The 27,533-nt window shown below is 40.2% G+C and overlaps 1 protein-coding gene across 11 annotated transcripts in view; it reads right to left on the reverse strand.

The window, feature by feature from the left end:
- FHOD3 (formin homology 2 domain containing 3) overlaps positions 1 to 27,533 on the reverse strand; it is a 416,636-nt gene that overhangs the window by 160,519 nt on the left and 228,584 nt on the right. For all 11 annotated transcript variants that reach the window (XM_076330252.1, XM_076330251.1, XM_076330250.1 and 8 more), the window contains exon 6: positions 6,339 to 6,433. In XM_076330252.1, coding sequence (XP_076186367.1) covers positions 6,339 to 6,433 — 95 coding nt within the window. The remainder of the gene's footprint in view (positions 1 to 6,338; positions 6,434 to 27,533) is intronic.

A 27,533-nucleotide genomic window follows, 5' to 3' on the forward strand; every position in this document is an offset into this window, starting at 1 on the left:
GAGTTGGACAGACCAAAGCGAGCGCATAATGTAGTCTGCACTGGCTGGCGTATCCTATTCCAAGTTTATTGCAACATCCTGATCCTTATCTTCAAAGCAATAATTAAGTACAATTCAAAATAAACTCCGTTCATGCAGCAGTGCCGTTAGAGATTCTGAGTGAAAGACGGAGGAAAGCTCTCCACCAACTTCAGTGAGCATTGGCTCAAGCCCTTGAAAGGCAGGAAGTAGGAAAGTTCCTATAAATCCACAATTTTGTTTCTCCCTCACACAACCATTTCCACAACAATAGTTCAATAGCCAAATGCATAGTGGATTAAATTTAAGAGCCAGCTGCTAAGCTGACATGAATGTTCACAGTTTCACTGAACTCGAAACAGTTGTACCTGTTCACCACAGCTCAAGGTCTCAAGTGCAGGGCAGCACATGGAAGAAACTGCACTGATTTTAGGGCTCAAGGGGAGATCTCAGCTTTTCTCTGAACCCTTCCAGGAAGCAAAGGAGCCTGAGAACCTGAAAGACTGACACCTAACTCACATTTCTACCTGGGCTAGACCTGAAAACAGAACAAAACCACAGGCTTATCAGAGTTGTGGCTGGAGGTAAGGGAGACAGTGCAGTCTACGTAGCTTGAGCGTTAGCTGTATGTGGAGTCTCATTTGTCAGAGGCTGCAAAGGAGTTTGTTAACCATCGAGGCAGCAGATTGGGAAGACAACATGTGAACTTAATCACAGTAGGTCCCCAAGCTGTGTAATTTTTCCTGGATGCTTAATTTTTTTAGCAGGCCAGCTTTTCTAGATCACCTTCCAAATACATTAAGAATAAAGCTCAGAATAATGCTACAGCGCAACCTCCTGCTCACAAAGATCAGGCATATTCCTATGTATATGCATTCTCATCATCCAGGCAATGTTAACTCAGAATAGGCCACCCATACACACAATGATTTTCAAAATATATCTCCAGAAAAATTAATAGATCATATTTCCAAGACCCTCAAAACAGAATATACTATCCAGTTTTGGCGGTGATTTAATTTAACATGTTTTGGGCTTCAGTACTACTAAAGCTACTATTTTTAGTCCTATTCATATGTGTTAAGCCCCTTATATTTTCTCCATAACCTGAAACCACTTATCGATATATATTTGTAGACCCACTTTAATAGCCATTTGCATAAGATTTGGTGAGAAATTTCCCGAGGAAAAGAAAAGCACAAATTCAAGTTATACGGTATTCTCTGCTCTGCTTATGACTTCAGTTGAGCCCATGCATAAATCACTTGAGAAACGGAGACTGATTTAATCAAGTTCTTAAACCGAGTACTTACCTCTACGTACCTAAAATGATTCACTTGTATAAACAATTTTAGTGCTTTTTGTGACTAAGAATATTATTTCTCTCAGAATTCTCATGAAATGACTTACCAACCATGTGCATCTTTTAACATGTCACTTGGCACCGTGCAGGAAAAGCAGCCCTACCAGACTTTCCTTTTGAAATCAACAAAATCACCCACTACAATTATGTTCTGTTTGAATGATGTGATTTTTTTCTTCTTTTAGATTGAATTACATTTAAAACATTCAAAAAATTATTACTTCAATACCAAGGGAAGCAAAAGATTCACACAAGGCACAGAGAACAACTTGCTAGTTAATATTCATATTTAAGCTTACAATCTAGGACCCAGACAGAAGCAAAGTAGAAAAAAAAATTAAAACAAGATGTGAGATAGGAATCTTTAATCAACCTCCTTGTATCAGCCTGGGCCCAGCATTCCATCCAGTCTTCTGAGGTTACCCAGCACCACTTTGAAAATGGATTACTTTCCACCAAAAACAATGCCAAAAAGGGGCTTTAGCTCCCCTGGGGGAAATTAGAACAGCCTGGATCATCAAATGGGAAAAAATAATCATTATCAGTAGCAGTCAGAAATGGGGGGAAAGAAAAGGTGAAACCAGACGCAGGTTTTGGACCACTTAATGCCTTAGACATGCCTTTTGAAGACTGAGGTGGAGTGGCAAAAGCCCGTGGGTTTGTGATGCAAAGGAATGTTTGCTTCTCTAGTGGACGACAGAGGTGGACCTGGGGTTTTTCCAAGACATTTGGTTCTTTTTGGAAACAGTCGGTAGCTAGTCCTGGAGAGGGTAAGGCACCGATACAGTATCATACACTTTCTATTACCAGGTCAGAGGGAATACCAACACATATGAAAGATAATATGTATCATCTCATACATGCTAACAGACGAAAAATATATTATTAAGGACTTAATATGGCTTAGTGCATATATGTGTTTGAGTTGGTGTCCCTTGTTTTGGGTAAGAGAGTTTTCCAACAGTCCTCGCCATCACCATCAAACCGAGACTCTACCTGCAGGTCACCAACCATAGAGCTCCACAGGGCTCTGGGGTGACAGCTGCCAGCATGAACAAATGCCTCAGATCCCTTTACAAGCAGGCTAAATATAACTTGCAATACGATGTAAAAACTTAATTCCAACCTCAGCAGCAGCAACATATAGCTGGCAGAAGCACTGAGAAAGTGGTGAAATATCATTTCCCAGATGCTGTGGGGTTGAATCAAGGTGTGTCTTATGGCACGTGGTCAGTTAAGGCAACATCCTTGATAGGTTATTTTACCCACTTTAAAAAAGAAGTAAAAATTAAGGAGCAATTCTGAAAGCACTGTTAACTAACAATCATTGAGTCCTAGTTTTGTCTTTTAAAAAGCAAACTATCTTGCATGAATGTTCCATGCTACCAATGAATGCTAAAAGAAAACTTGGTTGACCTAGATATTTCCTATTTATGTAACTTCTAGACTCTATAAGATGGTCAGAGCCTTGGCCCTGCTATAGTCCTCTTTTACACTCCTACAGCAGTACACTGCTGACCTCAGTTATGTATTAAAGTTCTCTGGAAGCCAACAGCATGTAACCATACACCTATAATTAAGTACATACTTGAACGCTTTGTTAAACAGGGAAAGACTGATGAATTGCTGCCTATATAACTAATGATGAAATAGTAGTAATGTACATTTAAATTGGGATTATGCTGTAAATGTTTTAAGCCAGGGATCTATTAGCCATTGATGATTGGAATGCGGTCTACAGCCAGCCTGTGACAGGCCACTGGCACACATTGGCGTGGTCACACATGGTTGGATGTGTCTTGCAACGGACCAGCAGTGGCCCTCAGAACCTGGGATTTGCTGATAATGCTCTTCTCTTCAAATAACATGGCAGAAGAAGGGTACTGCTAACTTCAAATTTCCAGTCTAACACCTATATAATACCAATTTGAAACAGGAGGCTTTCTCCCCACTAACAAATGAGTCACCTAGGATTAACTTTCTTCCCGCTCGCCAGTTCCTCACCCTGACAACCATTGGTGCCTCTTACCCAGTGTAAGGGCAGCAGCACTAGTGCAGTCACGCTGCTGGAATTTTAATCACCTCCCCAGTAACTTTGTTTGGAGCAAATTTAGACCACAGCACTAAAATTATCAGCAACTTCTGATAATCCATCTATGTAAGAATCTACTGATGCTTAGAAGGGTAAAACTGCAGCAGAACTAGCAATAGTAAGGAATATAACAACAACAATCTAGACAGGCTTTCAGTAAATTGCTTATAGTCCTTCTTTCTCACTAATTTCAAATTTTATTTCCTGCCCCCTTCCCCTATCCCCATACAGAAGTGTCTCTGGGTGCCTAAAGTGAACTTGGAGCTGGGTGCCAAAATTATAGCTGTTGCAGTGCTAAGTGTGACAGACCCTAAGGTCCTCTGCTGAACGTGCGTCCTGCAGCAGACAAGCACATGCAATAATACACTACTTGAAGTGAGCAAGGGCCACAGAGCCAGCAGCCCTACGCAAATAGAGCAGAGCAAGTAACAGTAAAGGGTCAAAACCCTTACAGAATCCAAAAAAAATCAGTGGAAAAGATTCAGCCACCTCACTGCTGAGTATATGAAACCTGGTCAGAGCTTTTGAGAAGGCAAGAAACCATGTGTCGCAGCTGTGGCAGCTGAATGGCTGTATTCCTCCTGCATCCTATTAGAGGGATTTGTCCCAAGACTTAATTGGCAATTTCGCTATTCCTTTTTTGTTCAGCAGCGTTAATATACTTTTCACCGCCTTTGCTGCGGAGAAGGCACCAGCATAGCAGGGCTGCAAATTAGACCGTAGGTGCGTTGCAAATTCCAGGGATTCATTTTTCACAGGAAGTCAAAACGACCTTTAAGTGCATAAAGCAGCTGTCCCACCACACTCTGACAGTAAGCCTGCCATACCTTCGGTTAACTTCTGGTGCACAGACAGGGACTTAGATCTCTTCCAAGACAGTCAAAGAATAATGAAAAAGCAACTTTGATGCTACCTGAAACCAAACTATTCAAAGCACATCGCCTGCATTCCTCAGCTGCAGGCACTGAGCCAGGACAAGGAGATAATCATTCGGGCTGGCGATGGGGGAGGGAGAAAGGAGCTTAAGGACCCGAGAGCTGAAGTGCTCTGGTCAAGAAAATCTAGGCAGAATTTAATCTGCAAAGTAGCAATACAGTCGTGTTTCTCCCCCATCCCTCTCCCACTAGCTGCATTAGAAAATTAAAATAATCATGGACATGGCAATATTTTTTCTCCTTTTTTGCTTGTCTCTTTTATCTGTTCCATAGAAAATGAGGATCTAAACCAAGCAAACCATTTCTCTCTCATCTTGCACCGCTTTTCCAACCGTGGCTAACATTCCCTGTTTCAAGAGGAAAAACTGCCCAGTGTAATGCCCAGCCAACAGTGGAATGTTTTACATGAGGGAAGTTTCTCCTCATTTCTCTCAATCATGAACCATGCCCTGCAAACCTGAGATTTGATAACCATAATTTTCTTACTTTTACGTATCTACCAATATAGGTACGTCAACCCAAGATGAATCCGTTCTTTCAATACTGCAGCAACTGTTCTTTGACTTGATAATCTGCTGCAGCAGTGAAGTTTGCACATTGTAGAAAAAATCTGTAGTGGTTAAAAAAGGCCCCAGGGACGCTGAGCTCTTTTTCTCCTTGTGTTATGAAAGCTATCAGGGGAAAGAGGGAGAGCAGCAGCATCTCTATGCCACTACAGTATCCAACAGCAACTTTCTGTGACTCAGTCACTTGAGGAAAAGTTCCTGGAAATTTCTTAGTAATTCTAACTATGGATTCAACTCCACCGATTATGGCAACTTTAAAGTTGTTAACAATAGCTCACATGCCCTGTTCCAGCTGTTGTGTCATACAGATCTATCCCAAGCAGGTCTACATGGCAAAAGCAGCAGCAGTCCCTGCAGGCCTTAATAAACTTCCTAAAGTTGGAGAGCCAATAGACTGGAGAATGGTGTATTTGTGGCCTTACTGACCCTACGGCCTTTCAGGATGGCACGCCAGCAGAATCTGTGTTCTGCTTTCTTTTCAGCTTCCAGCAAAGATGGCCTTAAAAGTAGGTTATGCACTATATAAATCACTATTCCATGGGAGACGACCAACCCAAGCGGCACATATTCTGGCATTCAGCTTTTGCCTCCTTGTATGTAGGGACCAACAAAGAACCCCCAGTAGGCAGGTACTAGACTTTGTCTTCTAGTGTTCTTCAAGCACAAGAAGACTTGACACTAGGAAGCATTTCTTTACAGAAAGAGTTGTCAAACACTGGAACAGGCTTCCTAGAGAGGTGGTCGATGCCCAAGCCTGTCGGTCTTTAAGAGGCATTTGGACAATGCCCTTAATAACATGCTTTACTTTTGGTCAGCCCTGAATTGGTCAGGCAGTTGGACTAGATGATCATTGTAGGTCCCTTCCAACTGAACTATTCTGTTCTGTTCTATTCTAAGAAGGAAGTCACTCTGAAGTCAGAAGGAAGTCACACCTCCCCCAGTGCTCAACAAAGTTGAGCAGTGTAGAATGGTGAAACTGTAGAAAAGGATTTGCATTCATAGAATGGAACAGCAGAACAAAACACCCCAAAAAAGCGGTTCCAAAGAATGTCTTGGGAACTGCAACTACATGACTAAAAAATCTTCTCCATGCTCAACTGCAATAGCAGCACAGACAGTAACAAAGGCATCTTTGGTATCTTTGCTTTTAAGAGCAGAGTATATGCCAACAGCACAAAAGAATATAAAAACAGTAGAAAAGAAATAACAGCTCAGTGTGCCCTGGTTTCCATGCAGAGTGTTATGTACTCATTTAGAACCTAACACACAGTCTGTTTATATGCTAAATGCATTCGTAATACAAATAAAATGTATTTAAAGAACACCAAAAACATATAAAACAAGAATGTTGGAGAATGTCTTACCTTTGACCCAATAAGTGTGTACAGCCATTGGATGGTTTCATTATGATTTATTACTCCATTCATGCCATCAACATAGAGCATAATCTGGCCCAAAGCTATTGTAAAGAAAAGAGAGAACATATAATCAGACCTGGTGAACACTTTTTATAATCCTAAGCATTACTGGCAATTTTCTATAAGCAGGGTTTTCCAGAGATGCAGGGAGCTCAACTAACGAAAGATCTATTGGGCAAGATTGTGCTGGACAAAATCCTGGGCAACTGCAGTAACTTTACTGACTTCATCTGGATGACACAGGTATGAATTTCATCCAGGGACAAGCACAGGCACTTGCTCCTTCCTAGAAGATGCCACATTTTATTGCCCAAAAAATCTGCAAACAGTATTCTACACACTGCTTACTGTCGCAACGGTTCCATCAGCTACAATGCTCTACGTCTTGTGAGCCAAGACTTTTACCATTTGTTTCAGCACCATATAATGTTTGGAATTAGTATATTTGAATTAAGTTGCTGTTTCAGTGAATTCCAATAATATGAAATTAAAGCAGGGCAATTAACACCAATAAAGACAGCAAATATTCACCATTGCACAGTGCTCTCTTGAAATGAGTTTTGCATTTTAGTGAGAAAATATAACAAAGCATGGTTAATAAAGAAGCATCTTTATTCATTTATTCTAAAGCATTTACAACAACATTTCAAAACATGCTAGTAAAATATTTCACAACAGTAATTCCATAGTTTGCAATCCTGATAATATGAGACTTTCTAGGGACAACAACTATTAAATCTTTTCTGACTGATAAGGACAGACATTTTTCATACGGATTACGAAAAGTGGATTAGCAAAATTCATCTATCATCTTCAAAAGTTTCCACTGTTATCTTCTGCTTTATAGCAGGAGATCAAAGCACAGTGGGATGAAAAAGAAATCACTGATGTAACACCTTTCAGCACAGCCTGTTGGCATAACAACTCAATTATCTAATGCACAACCTGATGAGCCCCTAGTACACCGCTTTATGGAGGGAAAAAAGGGAAAAAACCACAGGATGAGGAAAATTAAGAAGTTATTAATCTTCCAAACACATTCCGAATGTTTGCTAACTTTTGCATAGGTTGTGCACAGTGCAGCATCGTTTTCCTTGAGGGCAGTAAAGACATGAATGTTAGGCAAGCAGCTAACTCATTTTTACATTGTCTCTTCCTTTTTCCTTTGCTCTAGTTGGTCAACTTACAGTTAAAAAAACATGAGGTACTAATTTTAGGTACTTATATTCCTTATCTAATCTGTTACACCAAGCTAGAAGCAAAGTCACCCTACACAGTCAATGAAGACAGAGGAAAAGCGAGCAAGAGGGCTACGGCAAGGAGATAACTCGTATCTTAAGCAGGTTGCATTGCTGCTGGGGTATGCCCATCTCTCTCTGCTCCTCCTCTCCAGGAAGCAATCATTCACCACCCTCTGAAGACACACGTCTCAGGTGAATAACATTAGGTGGGAGGGACACAGGCCCAAGTGTTAAGGTAAAATAAAAGATGTAAGCCAGTCAGAGAAGAGAGATAAGAATTGTACTGACTGAATAAATGGCTGCTTTGTAGCATTTCCTTGCAGGTAGAGGAAAGAGGAGAACACTGCTATCCCAGCGGTAATCAAAGTTCTTAATTCTTGTTTTTACTTCCTTTCAGTGCTAAAAAGATTTGGCCCTTGATCAGGACGAGATCCAGTCATGATAGTCACCAACCCCCTTTTTTTTTTTTCTCCTTGCAAATTCTTTGGTTGGGGGTGAAGGGATTTAATTTGAATTTGAAACAAATGTGAAACAAATTTTACTCTTGGCGCATGCTTTCCAAATTAATATAGAAATCAAAGACAGCAAGAAGTCTGCTTTTAAAGGGAAAACATGCACACAATACAAAATTACTCCACTGCTTATACTTAAGACCAGTTAGACTGGATGCGTAAGTGAGATCTGGGATGCATTACTCTTCAGTCTCTTAGACGTGACTCTTCATAACAACAGGTTAAGGCAAATTAGTAGACCTTAGAAAGAAGCCACAAAAAAGTTTTAGGGATTCCTGACAATTTTCATCTGCTACCATTAATCTTGCCCCCCAAACCCTCCCACCACCTTTTTTTTTGTCATTATCAGTGCTATCCCAAGTATATGATACTATCTGTATCTTTCCAGCAACAGAATGGGTCTTTTGGATATAGGTGAAAAATTAGTAACACATGAAAAAAACACTACTGCTGCCACTTGAACAAGTGGCCAGTAAGTTTCACAGCACAAAGACTTAGAAAGAACACCATGAAATGGCCAAGATGAAAGACAGGTTTGCTATGGAGTCTTGCTGTCCACATAAAAGTCATGACTCCAGGAATTGTCTGCCACACATCGAATTATTAGCTGCTGATGTGGAGCTTCATATTGCTATTTCCTGTCTTCAGGGGTCAGAAAAATGAAAGCAAGACATGATAGGCAAGGTTGAGAAGATATCAGCTTTCATTATGAGGAAGAGTAAGTTAGGGATAATCTGGATGTACTTTGTACAAAGCCGATGCCTTATAAATTCTTAGGAAAAGAAGTCCACGAGAAAAGTTAAAAAAAGGAGAATGTTGGGTTTTATACCATGAAGAAGAAAAGGTTACACCTAGCAACCACACAGCACGATAGCAAAATGGAAGAGACCACAAAAACGCTAGTGTAGGAGCAGGCTGGTGGGCTGGAGGTTCTCGGGCTCTCCTGGGGCTCAGGTCTGGCTGAGTGGGGCACTCCAGTTTTCCACTAGAAGGAGACAGACCGGCCACAGAGCACTCTGCACTGTTTTATGTACTTTACAGCTTTTCTACCCAACTGATAGCCTACCTCCTGGCCCATGATCGCAGTCTGCTGAAATGGCTGCAGCTACAGTGCAAACTCCATGCGCTCACTGCCCCCCACATGCGTGTCTGCATGCACACGCACCCACCAGCAACACGCAGGTCCTCACCCAGAAAGGGCATGCATTTAATTTGCAAGGCAATCTGAGGTTGTTCAGAAGGCCAATCTAGTCCAAAATCATTTAAGTTCGCGTTTGTACGTGCCTTCAACCGAACTCCTTTTTTTTCACTGAAAAACGAGGAGGCTATCTAATCCATTTAATCCCATCTCTCAGCTAACTGGAATTCTTTTTGGAAGTATATCAACAACCTACTTGCATTAGGAAAGCTTGCTATTGTGCAACAGGGGGCTGGGAGAGGGGGGTTTAAATACAGAGCAGACTTAATTTGGAATTTCTTTGTTCCCACTACCCTTGTCAAACCCTTAATCTTATGTGAAAGTAGTGTGTGACTTTACCCATAGCTATTTTCAAGTGGAAAATTGCTGGATTTCTTAGGAAAGGCTTAGGCTAGAAAAGGACAGACCAGCCAGAAACTTCATAGATTTCTGTGAAATAAGAGGTTTAAGCAAGCCTCTAAAAACTTGCCAGTATTGGCACTGGTACTCTCTTGGGATCTTTCCTGTATAAAGTTAACAGGACCAAAGGGGAAAAACTCTAGCACAAAACATCATCACGATGAACATCACTTTAATTAAAAGTCTATTTTTCCCACCCAGAGCGTCAAAAGTTTCAAAGCTGTTTCCTGCCCACACACCTGCTTCTCTAATCTGCCCTATCTGCTTCATATTTTACCACAAGACTAACTTAGAGAAAACAGCAGCACTGAATGAGCAGAAACCCTATTTTCTTACGGTTTCCTGTGAGTCAAAACCCCATTTATCACGTCAAGAGTTATGGCAGGGATGCATCTTATGATTGCATTTGTTTCCATCACAGTAAGCAAATGTACGGGGTGAAGCGGGCCAAAGCCAGACCCCATCACAGCAGGCTTCAGCTCCCAGGGAAGCTTCTGGCCTGAGTTCATCAGGCACTTCATAACCAGCAGCCGTGGTGCACGCGACACGCTGCATACAACAACGGGCGAGTGTGAATGACATACAGAACTGTGATGAAAGGAATGAGGAAGAACCGGCTGCTAAAAGTATCTTCCTCATTGCTAGTTAAAATCTTATCATCATGATTTAATGAGAAATTAAGTGTCTGTGCGATTGCCTTCATTCCATTAGGAAACAGATTACTAGCTTACGTATGCTATCCTGGGCACCGAAAAGGCATACTCCATCAAAGTAAACGTCCCCATCAAGAACAAAATTTCAGTATCTGCCTAGTGAGGGATCCCAGGAGGGAGATAATACAGTTATCTATTATTCTATTATGAAGCACCAAATGATTATTCTGAAGAAAAAAAAAACCTACCTCAAAATTTCTTTCTCTGTGTTTCTTCCCTGGAGAGAAGCAAGAGCTCAGCTGTGAAGTGAGATTGCCCTGAACACAAAATCTCAGCTCAGATCAGCCCCAACACGATGCATGTCGGGAGCTTCTACTTTTGCTTGTAGCACATTCCCACAGAGGATGCTTGCACACGCACCCTCAGGGAAGAGCTTATCGTCTCCATAATGTCCACGGACACTGGACAGTGTTTTCCCTGATGAGAAATCATTATTAAATACAACTTCTGTACCACTCAGCTACTTGAAAATTAACAAAATTGCAACAGAGCTCCTTGCTTCTAAGAGGTGACATCAGGTAAAAGAGATGACCTGGCTTCTCCACTGCTTCTGAAAATGATCTTACAAAGCAGCACTGTGCCAAACCTTATGACTCACGCTCATTACACAGGGCTAGAACCAGCTAAAATTTTTAGGATTTTTCTTTTTCCTTCCCCGCTGTTACTGTTGGTATGGTTGCTCTTAGCTTCAGTACAAAATCTGCTGTTTATACACTTATTCCCACTTCTTTACTCCTGTCAAAGAAATCTGTAATGTCATCTAGGAAGATAAAAACAATCTTATTCCTGGCCACAAATGCATGAATATTTTATTTCTTATCAAAGTTTCTTTAAACCCCAACTCTTTGCTTAATACTTTTTTTCAATCCCCTGTTCATTTGTTCTTTCCATTATCACACACATCATGGCTGAAACATGCTAAGAAATTAATTTTCAGAACTCCCATATTAACCATGTACTGAACTTGTATTAACTGTATTAACCAAGAACTGAACTTTCTCACAAAAAAACACATCATAGAATTAAAGTTATAAGCTGAAACTGCAAAGACAGTAAATATATTGTGTTGCTAAAGTAAATCTGAAGTTTCTATGCTAGCTGATGCTGAAGTCTAGCTTTTAGTCTTACACAGTATTTTAGTAGCTCAAAAATATATGGAAACTTCTGCAAGCTAGTTTCAGACCGAAAGTATTATTCCAAGTTAAGATTTATGCAGAAGGGTTTATAGATTAAACTTAATCTTCCTTCCCCCCCCATCTACTTTAATGGCAAAATATACAAAGACACAATAAAACTCATCTGTTTTTAATACTGAAAATGAGTGACAAAAGTGACAACCAGAATTTTTCCCTGGATTACAAGCTCAAGGGAAGCTGCCGTCCAGAGGTCACCCCTGGGCAAAGCCAAACAAAACAGGAGGGCTGGACACGCCACTCTGTGCAATCAATACAGCGTTCTGCAGCACGCTCAGGCCCTGCAGTGCACATTGCTGGCTGTGGTTACAACCGAGCGGGTACAACAGCAGCATGCTGTAGCTTGCTTGCCCTTAAAAGCATACCTTATTTAAAAATAAAGGTTAAGCCCACCAAGAAAGAAAAATCATAGGATCATAGAATATGTTGAGTTGGAAGGGACCCATAAGGATCATCGAGTCAATCCTTTCTTTACTTGGCGGCTAAAAACGTGCCTTTGCCGTTATTTTAATTCTAAAGACGCAGCACGTGTATTTTGACACTTAGTATTTTAATCAGTCTGTTAAAACTCCACGCTTAACCCTATGTTCTTAAATAGCACAGCCTAGCAATAGTTTCCACCGTCCACAAAAGCCCACAGGAAATACTGGAGGAGATTTATAACTCTGACATTCCTGGCACAATGGAGAGACCTTTAGATCCATGTTACTATTATTATTCCGTTCTACCTAATTGTCTGTCTTTAACAATAACCTTAGTTTTGGGGAACCCCAGGGACAGCTAGCAAAGAAATGCTCTTTCATTGCTGATTACTACATGAAAATGAAGGGGAATAGGCTGCCAGCTCTGGACTCGGAGCAGAGCTTCAATCGACTAAGAGCCTGGGAAAATGTCTCAAAGTTTTGAAGCCTCAATGACATTTACAGTCATTTGTGCTGCAGGTACTCAGAAGTGATCCACAAAGAACACAGACAAACATTTTTGGTCCTCAGAACCTGACTGTGGATAACACTTCAGCAATAAAGCAGGTGTAGGGACCACAGAGCAATAACAAGCCTAATTATTCACTTTGAAAGCAGGTTGTGACTGTGGTTTGGGGGGGGGGGGGGGGGGGAGTAGCAGGTTCTCCCCCTCCTTCTCTCTTTTTAGGGAACGGTACCTGCATGGTCAGTGCCTCCATAACTCTCTATTCTGAGGCTCCTTAACTAGAAAGGCTCTAGTTACCATTTCAACCTCACACACACACACTTCTCCTCTCCCTAAAGCCTACTTCCCAATGGTTCTCAGTGTCCCCAAGGTTCAAATGAAGAGAAACGCAGCCCTTCCCTAAGAGACGGCCAACACACAGCAAGTCCAGGACTGTAGAAACCTCTTACAGAGGAATTTTCTCCTCTTCATGTTTCCTCTGCCACCCTTTTCCTCTTGTGTTTCTCTCTTTAAAAAACAGCACGCGGCAAGGTCAAAGGGCATAAGGCAGCTTTAATCAGCTCAAGTGTTTCAGCAAAAGCTGGTCCTTTACATATACCACGCACACACCTGTGGCAGTGCACAAGCCCCACCAAAGCAAAAGGAGCACATCAGAATTGCACCTCTTCCAACATTTCTTTTGTGGTATTTCTTACAATTTACCTGATTGCAAAGAAAGAAGACTCTCACTTGACTGTCAGCAGTTAACCTGCTAAATGCCTTTTTATATGAACTGAAATCTGGCTTAGGTATATGCATTATAAAAGCTTTGCACGATTAGTCATAATTGTTTTAATCATTATTTTATGGTGCAGCCCTCACATTTCAAATGCACTGTATTCCAGCATGCTTTACAAGATCAATAACACTTACCGATGTACAATAAGTTGGGTAAAGCTTATATAGCAAAAGGTAAAAACATTTCCTCATTAAAAAGAAATATGTAATTAAAGTAACATTAATAAGCGAGCAAGTCTACTCCAGCAGTAGACCACTATTTTGCAAGCTGACTAAAAGCATGAAAGTATGAAAAAAAAGGAAAGAAAGAATTAAGGAAGAAAGGAAGATGGGAGAAGGGAAAAAGACAAAAGAAAAAAAAAATAAAAGGTTAACTAGATGATTTTAAAAGATGACCATTCATACTCGGTGCTTCATGAAGCAAAACTCCTGTGGAAAGAGAGAATGTGTGGTAGCCCTGAATTAAGATAACATGTTATAATGTACGCATATACAGAGCTGAATTAAGGCAGCTGCTTCTTAACTGAATCAATATAGGCTGTAACACTGAGTAATGTTCTTCCAACGTGTCTATGAAATTATGTATTTTTCTTAAGAATTTAGATTTCTAGAGTTTTAAAGGATTTTCTGAGGAGACTTCCACATTGGCCCACAGAACTTCATTTCTCAAGGAGCAGTATGCGATGGTGAGATTGCCAGAGAGATTTTCTTGTGAGGTGAGGCATTCTGCAAAAGCATCATGCCACTGAAGGACACTACCTATGGAAATACTAAAGAATTAACTCCAATGGGCTTACACCCAACTCCCAGCTATGACTTCTTGCACTGAGTACTGAAGCTGCAGCAAAAGAGAAGTAGTTTGGTTTCAGGGCAGAAATTAAGGTCTGTTTTTAAGGATTAGGTGTCTCTTCTCATCTCCAATAAAGTAGTTCACATTGATTTCAGAGAAGACTCATCTTTAAATGTATTTTAAACTTTTTATAACGGATTTATCATGCTTAGGCATCCAAGCGTGTTACAACAGCAGTAAAATTGAATCAGAGGATCGCAGGTTGGATGAGGTTGGACAGCACCTCTGGAGGCTGCCTATAGTCCAACCTCCTGCTCAACCCGGAGAAATCCAGAACAGGTTGTTCAGGAGTCTGTCCAGTCGGGTGTTGAATGTATCTCCAGGGGTGGAAACCGTACAACCTCTCTGGGCAACCTGTGGCAGTGCTCAGTCACCCTCACAGGTTTTTTGGTTTGGTTTTTAAGTTTAAATTGAATTTCCTGTATTTCAGCTAGTGCCCATGTCTTGCCTCTTGTCCTTTCATTATGCACCACTGAAGTCTGGCTCTGTCTTCTTTACTCCCTCCAATCATATATTTAGTCCCTCCCATAATATTTGAATGAATTAAACTGAATTTAAATTGGAGATTAATCGATAGTCAAGAAACAATACCTATACTGAGCTAGAAGCCAGAAAAGAAGGTTTACCTTAAATTTAGGATTAAACTAAGGAAACTTAGCGAGACTCCCAAGTTAAGAAGCGATACCTTAGCCCTTCTATTTGGGAGCCGATTGAGTAATTTAGTCTGGCAATGTGCTAGATGTGATGGATTTCAAGGCCCTACCCTCTCCATTAATCATCATGAATGTAAGCCTTCTGTCTGTGTAAACAATACTAATCCTGACTTTGAAGGTACAAAGAGGGAAACACAAACCAACCTTTGCAGAATGGAAAAGATAATTTCTGCAGCTCCCTTTCTTGAACTCCTCAGACACCTATTTACCCTGCACAAAGAAAGGTCCCACAGGTGCTAGCTGTCTTTTATCAATCATTATCAATTACATACAGCACATCAGTTTGGAATTCCAGCATCTCCTTTACACGCCAAAAAGCTAAGCCTTGAGAATGAACTCAGCATTTGGATTGGGAGACACCGTATAGTCAGATATGAGTACGAAAGAAATGCAGTCGAGATTCAGTCTTAGCAAAACCAGCTTATTTTGATTGTCAGACTCTGTGTGCCTTTGCACGCGGGGCAGAGAAAACTCTGAGGGAATACATGGAACAACTTTTTTTTTTTTTTTTCTATTATATGCCAATAGGATCTTCGTTGACGGCAGTCAGGCACTTTTGCAGTGATTATGACAAAAAGCACACTGTCTTGGGGTTTCTGCCCTATGTGGAAAGTAAAGAGAATCCAGGGGGAACAGAGCTGGGCTGTTTAACAAATGGATTGACACTAGAGCAGCAAAAGGACATAAGGCAGGGTAAAAGTGTTCACATTCTGAGCACTTTTAATCATCAACAGTATTTCTTGTTAGTACAACAGTAAACCTGTCAGTTTTGAAGTGAACAAACGATAGATTCTCACTGACTGCTTTTTTTCCCCTTCTGTTTTTCTTGGGAAAAAAAAGCCACATTTCCTAATATTTACATTTTTCCTAAACAAAAAGGAAGATTCTGGGGAAGCAAAAAGAGGAGACACAAGAATTCCCAGCATTATTGTATAATAAGAGGAATAAAAGGAAAAAAGAGAAATTCCTGTGCCAGTTGAAACTTCAAACATTGCTCTACCCCAGAGACTTCAGCACCATCTTTGCAAAACACAAACATTAATCAATGATCTTCTGTTGTCATATAGTAACCTGTTGTTGCTACCATGAGCGCTAATATTTCCGAAGACTGCAGTTCCTTGTTTTTTAAGCTCAACTTCATTCTCCAAGGTGGTACGCTGGGCAGGTAAACATCGGCCCAGTTTAGCATCCTGAAATAACAGTATTGCGATTGGTAAGGTAGCTAAATACACTTAAACTAGACTTTGGCAGGGAGGCTTCCAGAGCACGAAAATGATTTCACTGGGCATATAAAGTTACTTCTGCTACTCAAAAGCCAAAAGCCAGTCTCCAAAATTCATATATTGTGGCATACGCTCAATAAGCATGAACTTCTCAAAATGATACACACTATATTCCTGAAAAACAGAAAAGCAACGAAAGAAAGATGAATGACAGTCACTGAGAACAGTAATCCTACCACTAGTATTTCACATCACTTCCCACGGAGGGCTTTGCAGGCAACAAAGCATGCTGCCAAAAGTGACACTTCAGTAGCCTTCCAATTTTCAGTAAAATTCAAACACTGTTTATTCTAGCTGGTAGCATAAGGTGTGCTTGGGAGATACCATGCAAGAGCTACACGGAGAACAAAAAATACAAGTAAATTTCTCCAGCTATATTCTTTCGATATTAAGCCGTTTCTTAATTCCCACATAGTTTCTTCACCTGGCAATGTATTCCAAACCGTGTTCCCTCTTCTCCCAAAATAAGGGACCGCGTATGAAAAAGTCTCACAATAGAAGAAGAAACGTTATTTTAAGAAGCACTACAAGACACCTCAAGTAGGTATCACTTCTAACATTTCTCAATACTTGTTGCTAAAGTGACAACAGCTACAGGATTTTAGACAAGCCTGAAAGTTCCTATGAAGGGATGCACTGGCTTTCTTCATCTCAATAGGCAAAAATGCAACAAGTGAACAGACAGCACAGAAGTATTAAGATCATTTTGGAGACACCTGAGTAGCGTTTGAAGTGTTAGCGGCAAAAAGGTAAAGAGACTTTGCTTTTTAATCTTTTTTTCCAATATAAACTTAAGATTTCTTCAATGCTTTTGTCACCTTGAAACCAACTGATTTAAAGGTCACTGTAGAGGAGCACAGAAAGTCACGTTTTTCCTGTCTACCTATATTCCAAACTATCCAAAATCAATGATTTCCTCCCCTGCTCAGGAAGGACTGACTGAAGAGCAGCAATCAGTAGGATAAATAAGAATTCACTATGCTTTAAGTTCAGCAACTAAATTAAAATAGTTCTTAAGCGAAGTGGGAGAAGAAAGCGTGCCTGTTTAAAGCAAAGACAAGACTGGAAGTCTCACAGTATCCCAGCCTCCTCACCATAGCGTGCTGGCTACAAAAGATTAAAATCAAACAGTCTGCAAATAAAAGCTGATTGAATCAAGATCGCTGTGCCTTTGTCTATTGAGGGATGCATCCCAACATCGAGTGATTCTAAGAAAAAATGCATCTGTCACTTTTTATTCATTGAGCCGCCTTAAAAAACAACAGTGAGTATATCCTTCTAATTGTCTTCGTTGTAATTACACCATGACGGATGCCGAAACTGAATTCCTGATATACTTTTCAGATCTTTATTGCTCTTCAGCATGCACAGCCTGTCTCTAACATTTCTGATAGACTCCACCCTGCAGTAATGTGCGTGCCATTAAAGAATTCACTTTCATCTCCTGAATTTATGCTTGTTAGGGCAAATTAATGAAAGACTCTATTCTTTAAGTACCGGCTAAACAAAGCCAAAGTCAGCACTAGAAAGCAAACTGATACAACACTTCATTAAATATGCTTTTTATTCTTTTTGTTTCAAGTATGTCTGCCGCTATGTGAAATTTAGGGTTATACAGTCTCCTTTGAAATCTCACAGTAAAGAATGTGCTCAAGTCACAAGTTCATACCTCCCATTTGAAGTGGACTTCCCATGAGAAAAAGGTGCAGGAAAGAGACATCATTACAAATCCCTTTAAGTACAGAGCTCACACTCTTCCAAAATATTGATTAAAAATGCTGTTTTGTGTCTCTGCTCATTCATCTCAGATAATGAGCAAAGACTGCTTCCAAATTAACTGTAATTCTCTTTTAATCCCTCTATTCTTTTTTTTTCCCTTCAGCACAGTGACAGTGAGAACTCCTTTGAATACTGTCATCATCTTCATCAGTGTCATGCTCAGACTTTTCTCCTCTCTGACTGAATTTAGATAGGTGAATGGCTAAGCAGCATGCACACCAATCCCATTTTCCCCCCCTTCTCAAAATTCTCAGGCAAAGATATATTTACAAAAATTTATTAAACCCTAACTTCTGATCGACAGAAAGACAGTTTACAGAATCTCTGCTTTTCACTTTATTTCCTTACCATATAAAAAAGTGAGTAAAATAGAGTCAGAACAAAAGAAAAACATTTGGGGGTATAAGCTTCGTTTGACCTAAAAATGTGAGGTCTGTCATTGGTGACTAGTTGTCACCTGTGTGGTGACAGGGAGAAACAATCATGTACTCGCTGAACATGAAGGTGAAGGTGGTGGATTTATTCAAGTTTGACGGTCTACATTTCTTATTTACCAGTAACTATGTAAATGAGAAACACAGTTAACAATCACATTTTATTTCCAAAAAAATTTTTGGATGATTTTATTCCATTTTGTTGATACTATTACAATTCAGTGACCACGGCATTATTGGTAATCCTCAGTATGAATGCAAGCATGTTTCTATGACTGTATTATTGGTGAGCACCCCATTAGCAGGAGTTACATAGGACCGGGATCCCTGGATTACACTAACACTGAAGAAGATAGTGCAGAGGCAATTTGGAGGCAGGGAAGTTTAACTGCTCCTCATGTTAGACAGTTCGGAGCAAGGTTGCCAAGGTCTGCTCTGTGAGCAATAACCCCGGGCTCCGCATGGAAGCAGCTAAATTACTTCCAGACCCAAATCAGTCCTGTAAGTATCACGGACACTTCTGCGCAACACTCCTTCAGTAAGTGATGTGGACTGAACCCAAACCATCTGTGCATAACCGGCGTAGAAGACTATGCATCTATGGCATAGTTAGTCTACAATCAAGACAAATCCACCATGGGTAATTAACGGTTTCTGGGTACTTAGAAGTTAAAAGAACATTAGGTGTACAAAATTCAAGCACTTGAAATGTAAGAAATGACAGAATTAAGATTCCTGTAGAAAACTTCATTCAGCCTACTTTGTGCACAAATTTAACTACGACAAAATCAATTTCACGAAACATTATTTTGGAGCTTTGGAGTACTACCTCATTCAAAGCAAGTGCTGGAAAATACTGCCTGAAAAGCACTTTCTCAGTGTGTGGTCCTAGGAATTTTTTAGTGCAAACCTCCTGTGAAGACAGAATATTTCATTTCCTGCAGGGCTTTCTATGACGTTCATCAATATACTGCGTGCTTCACAGGTCTGAATACATTTTCTGCATAGCACACCGATGAGGCAAAGAAACAATTCTGTTCTCTTCTGCAGAGAAGTCAGAGCTTCCACTAGCTCTGGACATCACATCTGAGACATCTGGCAATCTGATTTTTGAGAATACCTTTTGATATAATAGTACTTCAAGTATCCGCAGAAGAGCTGCAACCGAGTTGAGGTTCAGCTCTGTGCAGTATGGTAGCCCCCCCAGAAAACAATGACCACAAGTGAACAGGGAACATAATGATACTTTCTTACAAGTTGAATTGAAATTACTTGCCTAGCAAGTGCATTCCATACTAATACTATGGCAGAGGTTCAGTTAAAATCTCTCTCCCCCCTTGTCGGGAAGCTTAAAATGAGTAACGCCACCACCCTTTTTTCCCCCTGAACTTTGAGGACTGGCAGCCTTATTTCCAGTGTCTGGAAAACTTGGGTTTACAAACATTATGCTCCTTTACCTTTTTTTTTTGAGCTGGTGTGTTTGCTTCATTTAAAAAAAAGGGGGGTGGTTTTAAAAAAATCCCACATTATGCCCAAGTGGAATGAAACTGCTAGATTCATCACACTGTTTTTCGCCATTTAACAGAATAAATATTTCCCTATTAACTGTTTACACACCCTAAAGCAAAACAACAAAGAAATCTACAAACCATCTCTGGTTTATAATAGAAATCACATTGTCAGAAATCAGTTCACCAGACCGATTTTAAACCGATGGTTTAAAAGTTCAGTTTAAAAAGTTCAGGCTATCATTGCAACAATACTTGGAGTTTGAAGAAGCAAGTTATTTCAGATGGACAATAATTCGAGTTGATACACCCAGAGGCACTTCGTAGATCAAAGAGTTTTGATATCCCCAAGCTACTTCATACGTTCCACGAAACACCACCCATCAACCATCACGTGTGGCTTTGTCATCCTCTGATCTATTTTCCATTTTTGGGACAGCTCCTCTTTAACCCTGTTTCCTCAATAGCAGCATTGATAAAATGTCACCAAACTCCAAAACTTTCTCATGGCCCTACCGAACCCTTACAGAATGAATAGCATCCTGCAGCTCTTCGCACCAAACTCCAGCAAGGAAAGATTGAGATGGAGAGAGACAACAGACCTCTGATTTGCTCCAGGTCACTGCTCCTAGAGCCTCCCAGTTGCCCTGGAAGGGCATCTTCAGCTCCAAGCATCTGTTCAACAAACTTCTCACCTTGTTTTGGGGCTGGTATCCTTACGTCTGGGAGAATGCTGCAAGCAGCAATTGCTAACCCTTGATCATCATTGCCATCCAGAACAACTTCTGCTTGTAAAATGAAAGGGTGTCAAACAAAATGGGGTAAATTACTTAGTTGTGTCCACATAAAACTCAACCATGAAGTGGGTGTATGCTGTCTTCAGTAAGAAGAGTCCTTGCTCTTCACAAAATAATTACTACAATCTCTAGGGCTTTTAATTTTGTTTCATAGTTTTAACTAGGAATTAATTTTCACTAATCTCATCTTTTCTGATTGCTCAAGGCAGAAGGGTAGTCTTTCACTTTTCATACAGTACAAATAATGAAAAAGTTAAAAATGAAATAAAATAAATGAGTTGCTTTATTGGTGAAGAAAATAAAGTGGAACTGAAATATACTCATGGTGATTCACTGCTTGATCCAAATAAATTTATGTTAGCACAAAGTGCAAAAGCAACAGAAAAGCCTTAAAGCCAGTAATTCACATTTTGCAGTCAAACAGCAGAAAAAATAAATGTAAACAGTAGTTATCAGTTAAATAAGGACAGCTGCTTGCTAGTGTATAAAAAAGATCTGAGCTTTACAAAATCAACACTGCAGTACTATAGCTGAGTTAAACCTGTAAAAAATTATTTCACAACCATTGCATAATAAATGTTACTAACTTGTTTTACATCTTCCCGAGGAAGTCTTGAGACACCAAAATACTGCTCTGTGTGAACTTCTGAGAGCTCCATTTTTGCATATCAGCTTGTGAGAGAGCTTCTAACTTGGTTACATAAATAAGTTGCCTAAAATGCATCCAACCCATGTGACTTTACAAAAAGAAATAAAATATGAAGTGGTGAGAGAAAGAATCAACATTGCTGGTACAAGCATTAAAAAAATAAAGTCTATTCTTTCCCGCCTGCCTTAATCTCATTTCAAGTTTAACATACAGAAAGGCTCAGAGCCAGAATGCTTATCCAAACTACATAAATCTCTAGACAAACTCTCCAGACTATACGGCCCTGTCCCCGCAAAACCTTCCAATTCTTCCTAATGCTGCTTTTCAGCAGGAAAGGGTAGTAGAGAGCTATCTTTTCCCACCAAATCTTCAATCAATCTTTTCCTACCACATCTTCCCTTAGATGAATGACTCTCCTTCCTTGCAACGTGTTTATTAAATGAAACGGGAATGGAAACCAGCCCCCAAACCTGCAATGAACCCCACAGCAACAAGGTACCCCACACCGCTGCTGCGGCCACCTCTGAGAAAGACCCAATTAATTCCCTTATTCCCTTCCCGAATTCCTGAGCGGGGTCAGAGGGAGGGAATGGCATTTACCACCATGCAACCTATTTCAGGCAGCTGGTCCAGCTTATAATGTAAACATGGTAACACCTTGGGAAGGTCACTCGGAGGAATGGTAGCATTAGCAAAGCAATTACTTTGGGGTTGACCGCATGCATACTGCCCTTTTGCTTTACTTCCCTCCCTTCCTTCCCCACCCTGTAGAAGGAAACACAAGGAAGATTTTTTACTCATTCTCTGAACAGAAATTTTCAGAAGGTGAGAGATGGGATTTTCTTGAATGCAGAGAATGTCTTCTTTTTTTGGGGTGATTTCCAGCATGATATTTTATTTATCTGTTGCCAAAAGAAACACTTTATCATTTTCTCATTAGTCAAAGGGCTTTAAGAACATGCTTGAAGGAAATGATCCAACTAACAAAACAAGCAAAACCTTTACGTGCACTTCACATGCTCCATGAAAAGTGGCCACTTCATGGAAACAGCACCTGTAGAGCTAACTGCTCAACTTGAGGTGTGTTTACCATCTCCTTAAAAATCCTTATTCATAAATGCACGTGGAAAAGTTGCAGATCCTCTATGTCTTTCTATCTTCTGACCACTAAAAAGTGAAATTCAAGGAAAAGAGAAAAAAAAATACATTTAAATTCCTGAGGTTCAATGGTCACCTTTCGCTTCTTTCAGGGTTTAATTACATGACATTTCATAAAACTGGAAAGTAAAACGTAAAACAGAGACATAGCGAGGTACCGGAGTCCCAGATGGATTTCCAAGGTCACACCGAGCTTGCCTGCTCTCAGAGCCCTTGACAACTACAAAGCTGAAATCAGATATTGCTGCATTTACCTCCTCTGTCTTCTTTCATCACCTTTTTTCTTAAATCTAGACTGCCAACTTTAACAAGCCCTCTGCATACAGCATACACCGTACACATTCCTCACCTAATTTACATGAAGAATATAGAGTTTATAGAATGAAGAACTCAAAGGCTAGATGTATTTTATTCTGTGTGTGTCGGGCTGTCATGGTGCTTTTCTCTTGCACCTTTTCTACCGCGTGTTTCCTTGCACAACCAGTCAGAAACACTCTGAATCTAGCAAGGCCAGTCAAGACCTACGCAAAGAATTGTGCCTTCCAAATAGGATAACATTTTCCTTTTAGTTTTCCAGATCACCTATGTTAGCACCTTCAACTATGATTAAGCAAATAAATTTCAGAGAGCTAGAAGATTAGGAAATCTCCAAACACAGATTAAATGCATTATTGCAGTGTAAATTATTTCTTCCAGGTCATTTCTACAGTCCAGTAATGTTTTTTTTCTCCTTGTATCTTGCAGTAACACATATTTAGTTTTGGGTATGTTTGTGCGCATATTTTTGTTTATAAATATACATCATGTATACAGATGCATATCTGCAGATAAACACATCTAACTATATGTATCTGCATTTGCACATTCCTCTCTCAAAATTCAAGTTTTACAGTATTATTAAAAAAACCATGGCCGCCTCATAATAAATGCTTTCATGTGTGTATAATTAGTTTAAAAAAGGATTGCTGTTTATTTGTACAAGATCTTTCAAATCATGTTTTCAAAGCCCAGACCTTCACCGTGGTTTCAGAGTTCTATTTTTATGACAAAATGAATGCTACAAACAACAGATGTTATCGTCTTGTTTAGGGTCCAAGATAATGATGTATGTGGTGAGAAAAGTTTATCTTCCACACCACTTTCATCACCGGTTCCTACTAGAATATCATTTCAGTGGCTGCAGAGGGAGATCCCAGAAAGCTCAAGAAAATTTGATTTCTAAACCTAGCCTTTCCCCACCAATCTAGAATTATTTTCCTCTTTTTTTTCTTCCCACTTCAAGGAAGTTTACCAAAGTTAAATTTTAAATCACTGTTTATAACAACTTAATAGTATTTAGTGAAAGAACAATAGTTCTGCTGCTTTCATTTTCAGAGTTTCAATGCAAGGTGTCTTTATAGCCTGAATTTTGAAGAGCAAAAAGTCAATCCAATTAAAGTCACAACTAATGTTGTCACTCTTAGAAAGTAAACAAGAGAGGAACTGCCACAAGAAGTTTCTGAAGCCAAATGAAGGAATATGAAAACATGTGAGCAACACCTCTGATTTCTTACTTTAAGTAGGCCTAAATGATACATTTTACCACACAACTCTTTCTGTAAGCAGGAAGAACACAGTCTGCAACGATCTCATAAGAAGCAAAAGGAATGATATGCATAATTGAAGAGCAGGAAAACCAAAGAACAAAAGAGATACTGGAAATCTGAGTATTTCCACTGGTAATAGGTGCATGCATACAGAGAGAGGAGAGACTCTATAGAAGATGATACCAATTTAGGAGCATGTTTGATTCTGCTGGCTAAAGTAAACATCTGATTAGTGGATTAATCACTATGGAAACAACAGTGAGCAGAAAACTGAAGTAATGCACATCATCTCCCTGTTCCCGACTTCTTCTGAGTACCTTACAGAACAGCCATAAAGAGCCATAAAGGCAAATGTCAAAAGTGTAAACAATATGAGTCTACTGCTTCCTAATAACTTGAAGTACCTTCTCATTAAGTTTTATTTTCAGGAGAGAGAATTATAGTAGCAGAACTATATAAACAACCTAATTTACCTAAATTATGGCAGTCTCTTAGCATAGCAGAAAACAGATTTCCTGCTGAAGAGGGACAAGCCTTTCCTTTGGACAATTTCCAGGAGTTACTAGCTTATGGCCATTTCTACCCCCCGACCTTCACACATATCAAGGAAGCAGGTTCTTCCATAGAGAGTCACAGCCAGGGTCCAAAATTAACCTTTTCCCTTCCATGAGACAGAAGTGTCATTGATTAAGGACACAAATTAACTAGAACACCAGAAGAGGCAATCATTACAAGAAACCTCACCAAAGTACATGCAAATAAACTTCACTGGCAGCACTGACAAAAAGGGTACTGTCACACCTTCATAGGCCTGGTAAGGATGCCCCAGGGTTTTGAGGTCAAGACTATAATGAAAAATCCCAATCTACACTGATCTCAGAAAACAGCTTTGCAAAGACCAGCCCTCTTCTACTTGTTGGTTTTACTAATGAAAGGGACAATCTAGTTAATTAAGGTTGATTTTCACTTAAGTAGTCCAGACGCCACTTGAGTCTGTTGTTAACCTCCCAACACGAGATATCAAGCGATGGTTGCCTGTTGCAGTCTACATGACTTATTAGCACTCAGTGCTGGAAAGCAGGATTACATGTATGTGACTTGTCTCACTGGAAGGAGGAGGCCTGGCAGAATTGAACGTGACATGAGTACAGCACTAATAAAAACAATTTTCATTTCAAGGCAATTTAGTCTGGGGCTTTTGTTTTTAAGTGCAATAAAAAAGCAAAGCCTGAAGTGCAGAGTCAGCTACCATTTCTATAAGTCACCTTTTGCTTAAGGGGGGGGGGGGGGGGGAGATTGCTAGAATAAGAGTTTTAGTTTGAGACCCAAAATACAGTCATTCTGACACAGAGAACGCCAGTCATCCACATCACCTTGGAGAAATAGTCCACAACTCTCCAGCCAGTACAGCACTAGTTACACCATGCTCTGAAAAAACCCCACACTGCAAAAAGGCAGGAACCCATGGACCCTCCACTGTATTGGCAATTCCCATGAGACGACAAAACCTCTGATTCTTGGGAGGCAAACCGAGCGCAGGTGGAACCTGTCTGAAGGGACAGGATGGGTTAAGCATGGTTATCAGGATGGCAGTAAGGGAATTACATTTGCCTTCTTTCCCAGCCAACATCTGTAATGCGTTAGATTGCTTCATTCCTTATATTTTGCGTCTCAAAACACCTGAGTAAAACTGGATTCAAAGAAAGGGTGTCAATTTTCCTTTATCTTCAGCAATGAGATTACATTCAAATACCATTGCTCCGAAATAATTTACATAGAAAAGAGTTAAATGGCAAATAGAATGGATCCTCACTGTAATTTGTGTCTCATAACACATGCTAATAACTTTTGATCCGTTACATTTTAGTCTGATACAGGAAAGCAATCCTGCAACAACCTTAATCCTGCTTCATATATGAGTACTTAGAAAAAGGTATATGAATTCCTGTGGATATCCACCCCACCCTTTCTCTGATGCACTCTAATACAAATATTATGCCTATTATGCATTGTGCCATTACTTTGAAAGCATTTACAGGTTTTTTGGCATGCTTTAGAGGAATTCCACAGTTCGTTCCCAGCATTTGTCTCTCTAGGTATCAGCTGGCTTTAGGTACCTAAGTGATTATCTGGCTAGTCCCCTGAAGTAAATGAATAAAACCTGGGCTTTGCTCTGCAGGGTTCTCTTGAGAAGTCTGTCTCTCTTCCCAGTGGCCCTAAGGAAATTAGCTGTTGCATTTAGCCAAGTTAGGTGTGTAATGTTGAATAGCATGAATACTCCCGTCTCCTCCTTTTTTCAAAACAAAGGTAAGAAAAACATTAACTTAGATTTTCTCCCATCTTCCCTTTCTCTACCCAGTCTCTAACAGTATCACTGGCATATGAGAAATAATTCAAGAAACATAGCGATAAGCGCATACACCCATAGTATGAGCACTTTCCTAAGGCAGCAGACTAGTAGGGTAGTCAAACAGCCACAGTTTGTTACTTCCCTGAGCTAAAAAAGACAGGTTGGTTCAGACTGTTGCAACAAAATGAAGAGGCAAGGCTGAAAGGGTGGTAGTTATTACTGGAGGTGCGTTCAAGCAGTAGCAACCACCTGCTGCTCCCCTCCATCTCTTTTGGAGCAGCAGCAAATAGAGCTCTCCAGGTCACTTCCCAGCTCTCTCCAACTCAGCCCTCGCCAGCAGAAAGGGCCCTGGTGCTTCTGCCCTCAAGCAGCATAATCCAATTCCAATCACAAGGGGGAAGAAGCTTCACATCTTCTCCATGCATGTTCAAGAAAATACCATGAGTATATAGTTTTGCCCACAAACTTAAAAAAAATGATTTTAAAAATAGTAAATAGAAGATTTTACAGGTGGTCATATTGAAACAGCTGGAGTCAAAACTGCCTTGTGTAAGATCAACCCACAGGCCAGTAACAGCAAGAAGAAAACAAAGTTGTTTCAGCCCAGTCACTGGAGCAAGACTTTCACTCGCACTTTGAAAAAGCCAAGGCTGCCACTGGAAGATGATGGCTCTCTCCTGCTCAAGGGAGCTGCTTACCCTTGTGCTGCTGCAGCTGTTTATACATGCCCATGAATAACTGGACCAAGAACTGAAAGAAGTCCAACTGACCCACCAAAAATAGGTAACCAGTGAATTTAACCCAGACCAGCTCCACATTTCAGACCCATGGAGTGGATGGTGTGGGATATGGGAACAAACAGCAGTAGTGCAGGAGGACAGGGAGGGACTGGCATTTTGTTCTGCTTTTTTGGAACAGGAAAGTAATGCTTTCCCCAACTCCTTCCAGCTACAGTAGAGGCAGCAGAAGTTATCTTTTCACTGACAGACATGCATAATACCACACTGTGGCAAAGTGATGCCAAAGGAAAGCTTGAAGTCTGTTACAGTGGGAATATTGCTTTGTAAAAGTAAA

This window comes from Aptenodytes patagonicus, chromosome 2 (assembly GCF_965638725.1).
Source record: "Aptenodytes patagonicus chromosome 2, bAptPat1.pri.cur, whole genome shotgun sequence".
Lineage (NCBI taxonomy): Eukaryota > Metazoa > Chordata > Aves > Sphenisciformes > Spheniscidae > Aptenodytes > Aptenodytes patagonicus.